The sequence below is a fragment of the Eriocheir sinensis genome, chromosome 7 (assembly GCF_024679095.1).
Source record: "Eriocheir sinensis breed Jianghai 21 chromosome 7, ASM2467909v1, whole genome shotgun sequence".
Taxonomy (NCBI): Eukaryota; Metazoa; Arthropoda; class Malacostraca; order Decapoda; family Varunidae; genus Eriocheir; species Eriocheir sinensis.
Window position 1 is genome coordinate 1,482,389 of NC_066515.1, and position 15,679 is coordinate 1,498,067.

The following is a 15,679-nucleotide window of genomic DNA, read 5'->3' on the forward strand; positions in this document are numbered from 1 at the left end:
TTTAATTAAACATTTCCTCGCCACGTTACACACAGGTAATTGCGGCAGGCGAGTGGTTCCCAGGTATTTACACACACCTTTTTCGTGTTCCGTTCCCGTCTGCTCAGTCTTGATGTCTGAGGAAAAGGGAGACATTTTTTATTCAGTGTGTGTGTGTGTGTGTGTGTGTGTGTGTGTGTGAGAGAGAGAGAGAGAGAGTTGAAAGTCGTGTGCAGCGTGTTTGTGTGAGGAAGAGGAAACGAATAAGAAGCCCGCAATGACGCTGCTCCAGAAAATAGTGTTTGTAGAAGAGTTTAAAGCTGAGGGACCAGAGTCGTTTGGAGATGTGTTTTGATGTCCTCCTCTTGGAAGTATGCAAGTCGTAGGCAGGAGGAAATACAGACAGAGGAAGGCTGTTCAGGAGTTTACCAGCGAGAGGGATGAAAAGATGAGGATGCTGGTTAACTCTTGCATAAGGGAATATTGGGTAGCATATGGATGACCGAGAGTTGAAAGGCGTGTGCAGCGTGTGGGGGTGGCTGGGTGGGGAAGAACGAGGCATGCAGTTGGCAAGCACAAAAGACCAGTGAGTGTGTGTGTGTGTGTGTGTGTGTGTGTGTGTGTGTGTGTGTGTATAAAACCTACAAACTCCATCACTATCACACAAACCTATGACAAGCCCAGCAACTAAATCACACTATAAAAAACGGTATAAAAAGTCAACCTATGAGACTTTCAATATTCAAGAAATCAAGTAAATATACATAAATAAATGAATCATGATGAACTATATTCCTAAGCCCTTCCAAGTGAAAATGACTTACATCTTTGCACGGCACATTCATATTTTTCATATTTTCGATGACCAATTTGTTACGACGAGGATTAGAGGCAAGTGACAATAACTTCTTGATGAATTTTCTCTTCTTCTTCTCCTTTTCTTCTCCACCACTTCTCCTTTTTCTTCTCCACCATTCAGGTCAGGTCAGCTGGCGGGGGAGTAACAAAAGACGGTGGTGGCTGGTTCCCCGTCCTTGCAGGGGTCATCAGGGCGTGCAAGACCATCCCCGCGGGCTGTGCCTAATTGCGTGGCGGAGACAAGTAAATTTAAGGTGGAAAAGGAGAAGGGGAAGGGAGAGCATTAAGGGAAGAAAGAAAAAAAAAAGGAAAAAAATCGTTAGGTTGGTGAGTATTATAAAGTTTGATTTCAATCACTTAGGGTAAGTGTAGATACGTTGCGCTCACGTGCGCAGTATAATTATGTAAACTCTTATTCTACCATTTTGCTCTTAAATGATATTTTTACTGCAAAAGAGGCAGCTCAAGGACAAACAAGATGTATAAAAAAAAATAGCCCGCTATGTCGCTGGTCCCTAAAAGAAAAAGTAGGAGATTCATAAATCGATTGTTTTGTTTGTTTTACGTTTCGGGCTACGGCGCCGGTAGGCTTTCTTGGTGGGGCTGCTGGTCGGTCCCAATCCGTTATGGCGCAGGCAAGTGTTTATAGTACCGCCATCTTGCTTGGCTAATGCTGCCCCCTTGAGCTCAGTTTTGAGCCTTCTCTTTTTCAAGGAGAGAATCTAGAGTCCGGGTTTATAGATGATCCTCGGGGCAGCATGTGGATATTCTAAGTCCTAAGGCCACTCGGCGGTGATTGAAAAATCCCAGCTGTGGCGGCGGGCAGGACTCGAACCCCCGTCCTCCTGGACGCGGCGCCGGCACGCTAACCACTCAGCCTTCGCCTCTCCGTCCACCACTGGAGAGATGTTTAAATATTTCCCTCAAATGGGTAGGCGGTGGCTGAGTGGTTATCGTGCGGGACCCGCATTCACCGCGTGCTGGACGACGCGGGTTCGAATCCGCACGCTGCCATCTGGGATTGTTCAGTCACCGCCGAGTGCCCTGAGACTACCCACATGCTGTCCTGAAGACCACCCATCAACCCGGACTCTAGTAGAAACCGTCCAAGTGATTCAAGAATGAGTTCCGGGGGGCAGCATGAGCCAAGAATAAATGGCGTCACTATAAAAATTGCCTGCGCCATGACGGGCTTGGGCCGACCACCAGGCCCCTGAAGAAAGCCTATCGGCTCTATATGATTACGTGTTCGTCTATAGGCGAACATGTAAAAAAAAAAAAAAGTCATGTGAAGAAAAAATAGAGATAAAGGAAGGCTGTTCTAAAGTCTCAGGGAATGTCACACTCCCTTTCCTTCACCTTCTCAAGTTAAGCAAGGTAACACTCCCTTTCCTACACCACCTCAACTCATGCCCTTCCTTCACCCCTCCCTCGCGCCAAGTCACACTCCCCTGCCTCCATTTCCACAATCGCGCCAGGCCAGACTCCCCTTCCGTCACATCCTTCATCTCACAACAGATTATATATACCTTCCTTTATCCCTTCAACTCACGGTAGGCTGCACTCCCCTGTATTCACTCCTTATATCACTGCAGGTAACACTATTATGCGTTTCCTTCTTTACACTTCAAGTCTTACTCCTCTTCCTTGAACGCCTAAACTTCCGGTAGGTTCCACTCCCTTTCCTGTACCACTTCAGTTCACGCCAGGTTACAGACCTCTGCATTAAGACAGTTGAGACACTTCACATTAGACTCTTCTTCATTCAAATTTCATTTCACGCCATATTACGATCCCCTTCATACTCACCCTTAACTCACTTCTGATCACACTCTTCACACTGCCAGAATTTACGCCATGCTACAGTACCCTTCAATTACACCCTAAACTCAAGCAGGGATATCACACTTTCCTTCCCTCTTCATCTGACGGCTGGTTACACTCCAATACCGTCACAACCTACACTACAGGATGTCTCATCGCCTTTCCCTCACACCCCCTATTCACGCTAGCTCCCACTATTCAATGTTCATTCCTTCAACCAACGCTTTGGCACCTTTCCTTTCTCTCTCCCCTTTGAATTTTCATCCCTTCAACCAACGCTTTGGCACCTTTCCTTTCTCTCTCCCCTCTGAATTCGCGCCAGGTCACAATCCTCTTAACTCTCCTATCTTAAAGTCACGCAAGGAAACAGTCCCTTTCTCCTTTAACCTTAATCTCACACCAGGTAACAATCCACTTTTTCTTCCCCCTGATATCACGAAAAAGTCATAATCCCATCTGCATTTGCCACTCAACTTCTGCTAATGACTTGACCTGTTTCAAGAAAGGAGTATCAAGACTCTTCATTCGAAATTGACCACTCTTTTGGCCACTTCCACTTCATCCAAACCCAGCTGTCTCATGTCTATCTCAGTTCTGTCTTACCCTCCAGCCAATACCAGGTAACTATCCCTTTCCCTCCTGCTCTTCAATTTACGCCTGTTTGTACCAGCCTCCTTCCCTCTTTCACTTAACGCCAAATCACGTTTCCGCTCCCCTTCCTCCTCACGTAATGGGACACACACTGCTCTTTACCCTCACCTCACGCCATTTTGGGGGGCATCAGGGGCGGCGCTGGCGGTGGGAAGGGCGTCCTGATGAGGTGGCTGTGCACCACAAGGGGGCCCAGGGGGTCACACGCTCCCCGGCAATACGTGGCAAACTGTCATTTGCGGGTGCCGGGAGGGGGCGGCAGGGGGGGCAGTGGGGGCGTTGGAGGGGTACATGCTCCTCCCATCAGCAAGTCAGACAACTCCATGGAGACCTCGGTGTGCATCGTGGCGCTGCGGTGACCGCCTGCATGACGAAGGGATCAGTGGTGGTGGTGGTGAGTGTCGCCAGTGATGAGAGTGGCGGTAATGTGGTGTTAGAGATGGTGGTGGTTGTGGTATTGGTAGTGGTGTTGATGGTTCTGGTGGTACTGAAGGTAATCATAACAGCAGCCATATTAGTGGTAACAGAGATGGTAATGGGGGAAACGGTGGTTTAAATGGTGGCAAATATGGCGATGAAATGATAATTGTAGTAATAATACCAAGTGCGATATAAATAACACCAATACCAGGCGTAATTATATTAAAACAGTCGTGCGTGTGATTTGATACGCGGACGAGAGACAGTCACACATGCTGGTGGTGGTGAGGCAGGAGTTCAGTTTGTTTTACTTCTTCAGAGGAAATTTTGACGGCAGTGAAAACAAGATATATTAGACCATACAACTGTAAGAGACTGATGCGAGACATTGACTTACTCGTGCAGCACAAACTTGACAATTAATATTAAACCTTTCAGTATGAGTTTACACATTATGAACGAATATAAATGCCCATTAACTCATGCAGACTATTAAAAACAGAATATGATATCGATAGTTAAATAACAAGTGATTTATTTATTTATTTTTTTTTTTCACTGCAAGGGAGACCGCTCACGGGCAATCAAAACAAAGAAGTAGAGAAAAAGTCCGCCAAACGCTGCTCCAACAAAAGAAACACAGAATAATCTGCCAAACTAGACGGGAGTTGGGAGAAAGAAGCGGTGGAATGTGAAATTTGTCTTTTGAAAAATGGCCTTTGGTCACTTAAAATACTTTTTTTTTTAAAGCAGCGCTCAGGTGAACAGGGAGTACGAAATCAAATAACATAAGTAATTAGGAGATAAGGTTTTGGTATCTTCCGAGACGTTGCTATTGCATTATACATTCCCACTATTGACTCCTTCCTTCTAAAGGCATTATAAGGAGGAAGGTTCTGCTTCGATCAGGTTTGTTACAAGGAACTTCACTGTACCCAAGTGCCTCATGCCTCCTTTATACTTCTCCACCATCGACTCCTATTACCAGCGGTGAGTGTTGACGCCATTATTTATCCTATGTAGTGTACTAAATTTACCGCTAAAACAACAGCAATAATAACTATTTCTACTACTACTACTACTACTACTACTACTACTACTAATAATAATAATAATAATAATAATAATAATAATAGTAATAATAATAGTACTACTACTACTACTACTACTACTACTGCCAGAGTATAGAAAGTAAAGAAACAAACGCTTAATAATGATATTTTCTATGCCCTCTCTGGCCTCGGAAGGCTTATGTGCCTCCTGTTGTCCTTAAACACTGTGCGTCCGTGCTGACACCCTGCCTGGTCAAACTCTTTCGTCTCTGCCTTTCAACATCTACCTTTCCTTTCTGCTCGAAGTACGCCTACATACAACCTGTGCTTAAGAAGGGTAACCGTTCCAATCCTTCAAACTACCGTCTTATGGATTTACTTTCTTTTCTTTTTATTCTTTCGAAGCATCTATTAACATCTGACCACTTTTCTGATCGCTAGTATGGTTTTCGCACGGTGCATTCTACAGGTGATCTTGCTTTTCTATTTGACTCATGGTCATCCTCTCTTAGCCGTTTCGGTGGAACTGTTGCTGGTGCCTTAGCATCTCGAAAGCTTTTGACAGTCTGTTTTAACTTGGTAGGGGAAGGTCTATCTGGATAAGGGTTGCAGCGTCCTCAACCTCCACACCACTTTTTTTTTCTTGTTCATGCTTCTTTCTTTGAATAACCGGAGAATTAATCCTCCCAGGGGTCCTGCGTCCCTGCCCAATGATGAGTAGTCAATCCAACTGGTTGGGGGAGGCATTTTCACCCCCTCCTCCAATAAAAAAAAAATTCCGTGCCAAAAAAACAATACAAAAAGTAGGGGTTATGGCGCGAGTCTCGACCCCGATCTGATCTTGCTGGGGACCGACCGCGTGGCAGGCTTCCCCGATGCATCCGCATCCAGGGAGCTTGCCGTCAGTGACGGGTGCACGGCAAAGCCTACGGGACCCCTGCACTTCGAAGGAGGAAGGGCCCCATAGCCCCTAATTTTGTTATAGGGGCGGTACGCCTGGTAAGTTGACAACTGACCGTATCGTAGCGCTTGGCGTACTGGTGGAGCGCCGACGGGAGTTTCAACTGGGGATGCTTGCAGCATATGTCGATCTGCAGAAGGCGTTTGAATCTGTGCATCGCGAGGCACTCTGGTATCTTGTGGGATTTCTGCAAGGGCTAATGGTTTGCTGACTGGCCTGTTTTCTGGGACTGAATGTGCTGTGTAGTGTTGGGGGAGGGGGGGGGGAGGCTTGTCCAGCTTCTTTCCCGTGAATACGGGAGTGAGACAGGGCTGTGTTTTTGTCCCATCACGTTTCAACACTTGTATGGGCATGGTACTTTAATCAGTTCTCCCAAATCTGAAGTGAGCATTATCGTGCGCTGGCAACCTGCTGTCAAGCAGCGTGTCCGATTTCGTGGAGACTGTGTGCTAACCTAAGCATAGAAAACAGTCGTCAGTGTCAATAATATGCAGCAGCAATAACAAATACCGTCAATTATAGTCGACTTTGAGTTAGAAAATATTAGTAATGTCGCAAACAGATGTTTTGTTAATTTACAAGATCGCTGATTATCATTCTTAGACAGCCTTGGCGCTGTCTACCACCGAGAAAATTAGCAGGCTTTATATTAATAAAACAGCTATTTGCAACATTTCTAATATTTTTCTACTCAAAATCGACTATAATTCACGGTATTTGTTATTGCTGCCTGCGTATTATTGACACTGACGACTGTTTGCTGTGTGTAGGTTAGCATAGTGTCCACGAAATCGGACTCGCCGTGTGACAGCAGGTTGCCAGCGCACGATAATGCTCACTTCAGACTTAGGTGAACCGACTGCAGGCATAGTTATGGACCAGTAATTGTGGAGCATCCATTGGCAATACCAGGGGCGCTGAATTTGTTTTTGCCGATGATCCTTGCGGAGTAGCTGGAGGTTCTGGTGTTAGCTCTCGAGGCACTACGCGAGGAGGCGAAGCCCTTGGAACTTCAGGTCTCTTGGGCCAAGATCAAAGTTCAGGTGTTTGGAGGTTTGCTAGATCAAACAGTACAGTTCTGTTCATGCGTGTGGCGAGGACATTGATATGTCGGAAAATTTTACATACATCGGTAACGTAGTTCAGAACAATGGTGTGTCTCGCCAGGAAGTCTTAGGGATATTGGCTTGGTGGCCCAGAGTCGGCACAGTGTGAACGGGGCCTTACTTGTGATAGCAGTGCTGGCACCAAACACAGGAATGTTGTAGGCGAATGTTTTGCTATGTGGGTTTTGACAACAGGTATTGCTTCTTTACTGTCAATTTTTAAAAGATGCACCGATCTGGAGAGCTTACTACATATTCTAAATGAAATAAATGGGTAAATAGTAGACACGAACAACACTCATCATGCGTCGCTGGTCACTGACGGCTGGTATCTATCTGCACTTCACACAGGGTCTGCTAGTGGTAAAACCACTTGCACAATATGCTCCCTTTATATATCACTTGTAGCCTGTAACACAAAAGTGTAGCCTGTTATAGCAAATCTTAAGAGAGTATACCTGTTTAGATAGTCTATAAAATGTAACAAACTACTAATTAACGATTTTGGAAAAAAGATGAAAAGACATTATAATGTTCTTTTTATAAGCACTTGTAGCTTGTAACACAAGCATACTGTAGCTTATTATAGCATGTCGGAGGCTGTACTTGAGTAGATAGCCTAAGGATGTGTAACTATATTCCAGATGAGGCAATACGAAGTGATATAAATTTTCTATAACCACTTGTAGGCTCAGGTGGTTGAGTGGTGGTGGTGGTGATGGCTGAGTGGGGTGTTGAGTGCTGTCCAATAAATGCGAAGCTCCAGCTGTTCCACTTCCAACTTGGAGAGTGTGGTGCCGCCACGGCCGCTCAGCGTGGTTATCATTATTGCCAACAAGTTCTTTATTGGACAAATATCTGATGAATTATTAGGCCAGTCTCTTTAGAGTCAATTTCAGTTAGCTAGCTATTCTTTTACAATATTATCTGTGTGACTATGTACTCCCTCCCCCTAGACGAGAATTTATTGGTTAGAGTCATTTCAAAAGATGAATCAAGATAATCCAGTAACAGTTCTGTATACTCTTCTTTAGTGACAGTAGTGTTTTCAAGGAGTATAACAAGATTATCAAGGCCACGTAAAGTAAAATATCCCCATGCCATAAACTTTTAATGGGTTGTGGTCTTTGGAGTGTAGCGCGAGTCGATGGGGTCAGCAGACCCTGGGCGCCTGTAGCCTACACACAAATGCTTTCATCAGACCACAATGTTGTACACCACTTATTTAAAGTCCAGGCTCGATGTTTCTATGCAATTTTTTTTTCTATTTGACATTCATAAGTGGCTTCTTGCCGCTATAACTGCGGTACCCAAGCCCACGGTGCAGGGTATGGTTGAGTGTTCCAAGGGGGAAGGGGGACACCGGCAATTAAGGTATTCTCTTCCATAAGTTGACGTCCCGTGCGACTGTGCTTAACCTCGAGCTGTCTCACGGGAAGTTTCCTTGTCCTCTCTTCCTTTGCTCTATTTTTTTTTTTTTTTTTCATAATCTCCTGGAGACCTAGATAGTACTCAGTATCTATGATAACCTGAATGGGTTTCCCATCAGTGCCTTTTCAACCCATATATATTGGGCTATGATACTTGAACACATGCAATATATGAAAGCAGAATGGAGGAAAAGAGGGGAAGTCAGGCACCAAGACATCCACTCCATGGCTACTGACCGGAGTGACTGCTGTCTACTGTCTAGAGCCAGTGTTGCCAACTCAAAATTTATAAATCCGCTAAGATGGCCTAAAAAATCCGCCAGATGATAGGTGAAGCTATAGAAATTTGCCGCTAGATTGGACTTGAAAATCCGCCAATTACTCTTGTCAATTTTAAGATTTTTCCCGCTAGATAACGTGCAATTCCGCCAGATCTAGCGGAAAATCCGCTAAAATGGCATCGCTGCTCTAGAGCAGTGGTGCATTGAAGGCGGGAGGAGGTTTACCTCGCTGCCAAACATACGATGATTTCTCAACCCAGCCTTGCCACCTTGTGAGACGACACACTTGACGCCGAAAAATACCTCGCCGTTCCAAGACGCAGCAACTTTTCGCTACGTAGTTAACACTTCCCTATGAGTTACGTATATACACGAACTATAGGCATTACATATTTTCATTACAGGAGAAGAAAATCATATTTTGTACCCACATCTGCACCTATTAAAAAAATAACTTTTTTCGCTATCATGTGGTTGACCTCAATATATCATGACAGTACTATGACACCTTCAGGTTAACATAGGTTTCAAATATACCCCGCCCTCTCAGGGGTTACCTGCTGTCTGTGAATATATACAAGGAGCTCTGCAACACACTTTCCCCAAGTCTACTCGTCCTCCAAACCACTGACAATCGCGGCAGTGCTCAGTGTGGGCCAGTGTGGGTTTTGTTCAAAGGCTACGTTAGTGTGATTACCTGATTGTCCGTCTACTCTCAAAGTAGTTGTGTGCAGTGCTTAATGTATTGGTCCTTACATTGTCAAGTTGAATTAAGTATGTTCATCAGTTCAGCGGGCTAGATGCGTGGACAAAGTACCCTCCTTCTTACCAGTCAGTCGTTCATCATTTACATTCACATTTACTAAGTTACATATCCATTTATTGCCTCGTTCGTTGAAAGACTCAGGGGCGCGATGCGTTGTATTTTCCTTTCACTGAATGTCATATGCGTGTGTGATATTTTGACCTTTTCATCAATTTCTAATTTCCATTTCATTTCGTTTTGACATTGTCGACACTAGTCTCTTCTTGCCTCCAGGTTTTGTTACCTATAACTTAACAATACTGCTGCTGTCTGCTACTACTACTACTACTACTACTGCTACTACTACTACTACTACTACTACTACTACTACTACTACTACTAATAATAATAATAATAATAATAATAATAATAATGTTGATAATGATGATAACAGTACTACTACTACTACTACCACTACTACTACTACGAATAATAATAATAATTACATCATTAATGATAAGAATTACGATATCAGTAATGACAAAATTAATACCAAAAACTAAATATTGATATAATGGTATCAATATCGCCCTGACTCCACACCGTCCCCACTCACCGGCAAAAGTCCCGTGTGTCTGCTGACTCACGACGAAGGACGCAGCCGAGGCAGATCTAGTGTTGGCCATTGTTCCAGCAGACGTTGTGGCCGTGGGAGTGGTGAGGTCAGGGTGGTGGTGGTGGTGGCTCCCCCTCCTCATCACACACTGCACCACCACCGTCGCCGTGGCTAGCAGTAACACCACCGCCGCAGCCACAGCCGACACCAGCACCGCCTGAGTCACAAGTCCTGCACCACCTCCACCACGACTGTCCTCCGTCTCGGGGCTCGTCACCTCCTCCACCTTCTCATTCCCTGTGTTGGAGAAGTGGATGGGATTAGAGTTAGTGGCTTGCTTAGCGACTGTTTTCATTGTTATTCTCTCCAATAACTGGTTGCGAGGGAGAAAAGTTCCCCTTACTTTAACCTTTAGTGGCCACTAGTAAAACATGTGTTTTATATACATTGGTCGAACTACGAAATCGTTATCTCTTTTTTATGAGCAGGCTTTGTTCACCGGAAGACCAGAGATTGGACAAAAGGCTTTGGGGATTTGATTCAGCCAGTTGGTGTCGCGCGGGGATACACATTTTTTAATCCAATTTTGTGTGCGTTTGGACCAAGTTGCTCTGTCTATCATGACTTTATAATAATTATCCTCATAAAGAAAGAGCATTCACAAAAGTTGTCTTGGCCACCTTGTAAGCGAAAGCCGCCAGGGTGCAAAAATAAACAATTCATCATAGTAACATTAATCACACGTATTGATCTCGACAGTCTTGAAGGTGAAGGGTTCTCGAGTACATGGAGTAACAGCTCACACAAATAAAACTTACGGATCCTGTTATCGGCTGCCTTACCGATGAAGGTCGCCAGACAACACAGGAACGACTCACTCAACAGATACACCACTCACGCATTCTGTTCTCGGCCGTCTTGTAGGTGAAGGCCTCGAGGGTGACGGCTGGCGAGGCTCCGAGGTCGTTGTGCGCCGACACCTGAATCACGTAGTCTAGGCCCGGTGTGAGACCCTCCAAAGTAAAGGTAGACTGGTGCGACGTCACGTTCACCTGCTCGATGCCCGTCACGCTATTAAACACCTGAGAAAGAAGGGTATGAGTGAGGGAGATATGATGGGAAGAGGTGTGGCAGAAGGTGAAAGACAGGGATGTGAGTGAGGGTGAGGAGGGGTGTAATAGAGAAGGAGAGAATCCGATGAAGAGAGAAGGTTACAGTAAAGGTAAGAGTGAGAGGAATGTGCGTGCGTGGGGATGAATTAGGGTTTGAGCGACAGGATGACAGGAGGCTAGGGGTGAAGGAGGTGAGGGCGAGAGGGATATGACTGAAGGAGAGTGGGAAAAGTGTGGTCGAGGAAGACAGAGAGGAACGTCAGTGAAGAACTAGACGGTGGGGTATGGATAAGGTTGACATGGAGGAGTGTGAGTGAGGGTGACAGGGAAGAGTGTGGGAGAGGATGAGGTAAAAAGGTTTGGGTGAAGGCTTGAGGGTGACCTGGTGTGATATGGACGAGGTTGAAAAGGAGTGTAGGTGATGGTAATTGGGAGGGGTGTGAATGGTAGTGAGAGAAAAGCGTGAGTGCGGAAAAGAAGGACGGGTCTGAATGAGATAAAAAGGGAGGGGTGTTAGTGAGGGTGAGAGAATGGTGTGCATGAGAGGTTGGGGCGTGAATGAGGATGATATGAAAGTGTGTGAAGTGGGGTGTGAGGGGCAGGGGAGGTGAAGTAGAGAGATATATATGCAAGGCACTGGTATGTGAACATAAATATATGATAATTATGTAATGTTGCAATGAATAGTGATTGGACGACAACGTTGATTGGGCTGATTTGGTCTCCTGAACCTGCACCGCACATCCACCCAGGGAGCAAAACAAGACAGGGCGAGAGATAAGAGAGCTGTGTCCTTGTTGTGTGTGGTGCCAACACCTCACGGCTTCGCTTTGACTGTATATATATTAGTGTAACTAGTGTGTAACAAGGAACACAAAACTGACGCACCAATACGTCACCAGGCCCCTAAGGGTTAAGCCACGTTGAGTCGAGTTATCCAGTGAGAGATCAGAAAACCCTATGGCGGTTGTACGGGCTTTCAACCATTTTCGATATTATCCTTAATTACCCGATACTGGTATTCACGGAGCACGTCGCCGTCACCAAGCATTCCAAAGGTAGAAACCTTGCCGGATGGCTCCCGAGATGATCTCTAACAATACGGAAGTTTAATCGAACTTGCAAGTACTTACCAGGGCGCATCAACGTAGTTGCGGATTCCCTATCTACCAATGTACGTGCTGGAGCAATGGCAGAGAGGCCCGTGTTATTGAAAATTTCACCTTTAACCCGTACAGGCCGGGCGGGTCTGACGCTCGCCATGCACACCGTCCTCAAACTGATGTGCTTTCCTCTTCAAATGAAATGGAAATTAATAAAGCAGTATAATTATGAAACGTGTCATTGTTAACTTGAATCTTTCTTCTACGTTATGCAAACCCAATAAGATTCCTGCTGGGTGCCTTGTTTCGTCCCATTAAGGTGATGGAATAAAGTATTTTTCGCCCCGCCGCCACCCCGCATGGTCCAAATGTTTACAAGTCCGTGCGCCCGGTCAAGACTTGAGCTCCTTGTATCCGACATAATGTAGTCAACTACAGTGGTTTGTAAGGCACTGATACTTTGGTGAGTATTGTTATTATTAGTCATTAAAATATTTACATTCCTATAGTTTTTATCATCATAACATTATTATTTTGTGTTATTATTATTTATTATTATTATTATTATTATTATTATTATTATTATTATTATTATTATTATTGTTGTTGTTGTTGTTGTTGTTGTTATAATTTTATTATTATTATTATTATTATTATTATTATTATTATCATTATCATTATGATTATAATATATATATATATATATATATATATATATATATATATATATATATATATATATATATATATATATATATATATATATATATATATATATATATATATATATATATATATATATATAAAAGAGTAGTACGTCGCCTCCGCGGTGCAGTGGTTTGCATACCAGTAGATGAATCTGCGGGTTTGGATTCGAATCCCTGCCTGGGCAGTGGGTAGTAGGCCCACCCGGCTGTTCATCCTTCTTGTTGGGATGGTCTATAAATGGGTACCTGGGGCAACCTGGGGACGGTAAACTGAGGCAACCTGGATGCCACACTTCCCGTGTTGCGGGTTGAGGGTTTCCTCCCACCACGGGCTCAAAGGGACAACGGGACGGAGAAGAACACCGCCGCCACGCGCTTTTGCTCCAAAATTTACATTCTTCTTTTTCTTCTTCTTTTTGTTCTTGTTCTTGTTTTTGTTCTTATTATTATCATTGTTTGTAGCAGTAGTAGGTTTGCGTCCTGCCCGCCGCCACAAGCTGGGATTTTCCAATCATCGCAGAGTGGCCTAAGCCTACCCACATGCTGTCCTGAGACTACTTATCAACCCGGTCTCAAGATTTTCTCTCTCTTTCTTTCTTAAAAGAGGATCAAAAATGACCTCCGGGAGACAGCACGAGGCAAGCAAGATGGCGCCACTATAAACACTTGCCTTTGCCATTACGGGCTGGGATCGACAATTAGGCCCCACCAAGAAAGCTTACCGGCGCCATAGGCAGAACATAAATAAAAAAAATGTATCAGGAGGAGCAGTAACTCTTCGTAGTAAGAAGTTGCTGTAGAAGTAGTAGGCTACGTGCTTCCCTCACTTTTATCTCACAGTTTATCTACTCTCCTCTCCTCGGCCCGCCACTTACCATCAATCTTTCTTTGATTTTTTTCACTGTTTACCAGTTTCCTTGCCAGCATGTCTCCGACATGCTGACAACCAGTTGTCCGAATGTCCCAGACAGGCAACAACCGTCAGTAATCATACTATTGTCCATCGACTCTAACTTGAGCCCTGTGGCTTGGCCTGGGAAACCCCCATTGTTTACAGATCTAGCGATGACCTGCGCATGGCGATCTGTCTCACTGTTAGTCTGTAGTACGTTATCTATTCATGGAATATATATACATTCATAATACGACTACATTGTGTTATGAATGGCTTGGGATTTGAGGGAAAGACAACGATTCAGTAAACCTTCCATATCACTGAGTGACTTTGGCAACAGGCGCCAGGCTGCACCATTCAGCGTTCCGCCACAATAGACAACTCAAGTAGATCTCAAACTCGCGCCCTGCACAGCCATGCAAAAGAGAGAGATAAAGAGAGGTAGCGACCTTCTCTGAGGAGAGTAATGGAGTGATGTGGCACCAGCGCGGTCTCGTGGGGAATCCCTGAGTCGCGCCCAAGGGCTCAAGCTAAAATCGATATATAGCCAACACCAAGACCGAAAAAAAAAAAAAAAAAAAATCTTGGAACGTGGGAGCCGACATGTCAGATCTAAAGGTGCAGTCACACCTTACTACGTGCAGCAAGTGCTCGCCACGGTCAGAATTTTTTTCAGGACGTGGTGAAGGCGGATTGAAAAAGCGCAATCGCTCCATTGCTACGCTGCTACCAAGCCTTTGCTGAGCACCAATCCGGTCGTTACTACGTTATCACTGGGTCCAACCGGTTCCTACTACTTGCATATCACGCAGGTGATCAGGTGCGCACCACTCTCTGTCGGTACCAAGTCTCCTTGGTCCGTACTCACCACGCTCCCACACCGTCCAATCAGTGCGCAGTACGCTCGCGCGGCCCCCACGCGCTGTTGGTCCTATAATAGGGCAGTCACACCAGAGTAAGTCCTTACTACGTCCTGCCAAAATTGCCAGGACGTGGTGAGGACCGGCTTGGACGCAGTGGGGACCGATAAGCACGCAGTGGTGACCCAGTGTGGACTGCAAGGACGGCATGGACGTGGACCAGTTTTGATTCTGCTCAAAATTTACGTAGCGAGAGCGTAGAAGATTTAGGACGGGGTGGTGACTGTTTGCTGACGTAGTGCGGACCGGCTTGACATATTAGTGACACAGCGAAGACTTGGTTGACTAAGTGGTGACTTGGCGGGAACGGGGTTTGGACTTAGACTTTCTTTGACTTCTGGCTCAGGCCCTGGCTGGCTATGGCTGGCAACGCTGACACCATCATCTGACTCACTGACACTGGGTGGAACATCTGACTTCTCGATTTCCTGGGAAACTTGAGAGCCTTCATCTGGTTCTTTAATACTGAGGTTTCTGAAGCTTGTGTGACTGGCTGGGATGACTGGCTACGTCTGCTGTCTTTGCTACATACTCTTCCCCGGCACTTGGATTTGAGCGGCATGACATGACGTGAGGATGACGAGAACTAGAATCTAGGGCAGCTGGAAAACGATTGATGACGGAAAGATGTTGTTGTTGTTTAATGTTTACCAGTACGTTGACTGGATGGGCTGTACAAGAGCCCTGCAGAGGAGTTAGGCGTCAGAACATGAGGCCCTGCCTAGCTGGTCGGGGGCACGGGTGCATTTTGCAACCGTAGCCGGAGCCGAGCGAGCAACTCAGCAGTCTATAAGCTGCCTCAAAGGCCAGGGGAGTTGCTAGCTCGACGAGTGCTGGTGTTCCACTGTGAGGGAAAGGGGGGAGGGGAAGATTGCTCCCTCTTGCACGAGGGAGCACGGGCCTTTGCCAAAGGCGGCCCGTAGCAGGGAGCCGACAGACCGACTCTATCGGCGATCGAAATCTAGCCGACCAAGTCGGTCTATCAACGAGGACTGGCGTGTCTCTGTGACGGAAAGAGC

General features: G+C 45.5%; 1 protein-coding gene across 1 annotated transcript in view; it reads right to left on the reverse strand.

The window, feature by feature from the left end:
* Positions 1 to 15,679, reverse strand: part of LOC126995271 (neural cell adhesion molecule 1-B-like) — a 49,018-nt gene that overhangs the window by 838 nt on the left and 32,501 nt on the right. Inside the window, exons 7-11 of the mRNA XM_050854759.1 lie at positions 10,822 to 11,005; positions 9,924 to 10,220; positions 3,421 to 3,675; positions 804 to 1,059; positions 1 to 116 (exon numbers count right to left, since the gene is read on the reverse strand). The exon at positions 1 to 116 is cut by the window's left edge and continues 838 nt beyond it. Coding sequence (XP_050710716.1) covers positions 3,545 to 3,675; positions 9,924 to 10,220; positions 10,822 to 11,005 — 612 coding nt within the window. The 3' untranslated portion in view covers positions 1 to 116; positions 804 to 1,059; positions 3,421 to 3,544. The remainder of the gene's footprint in view (positions 117 to 803; positions 1,060 to 3,420; positions 3,676 to 9,923; positions 10,221 to 10,821; positions 11,006 to 15,679) is intronic.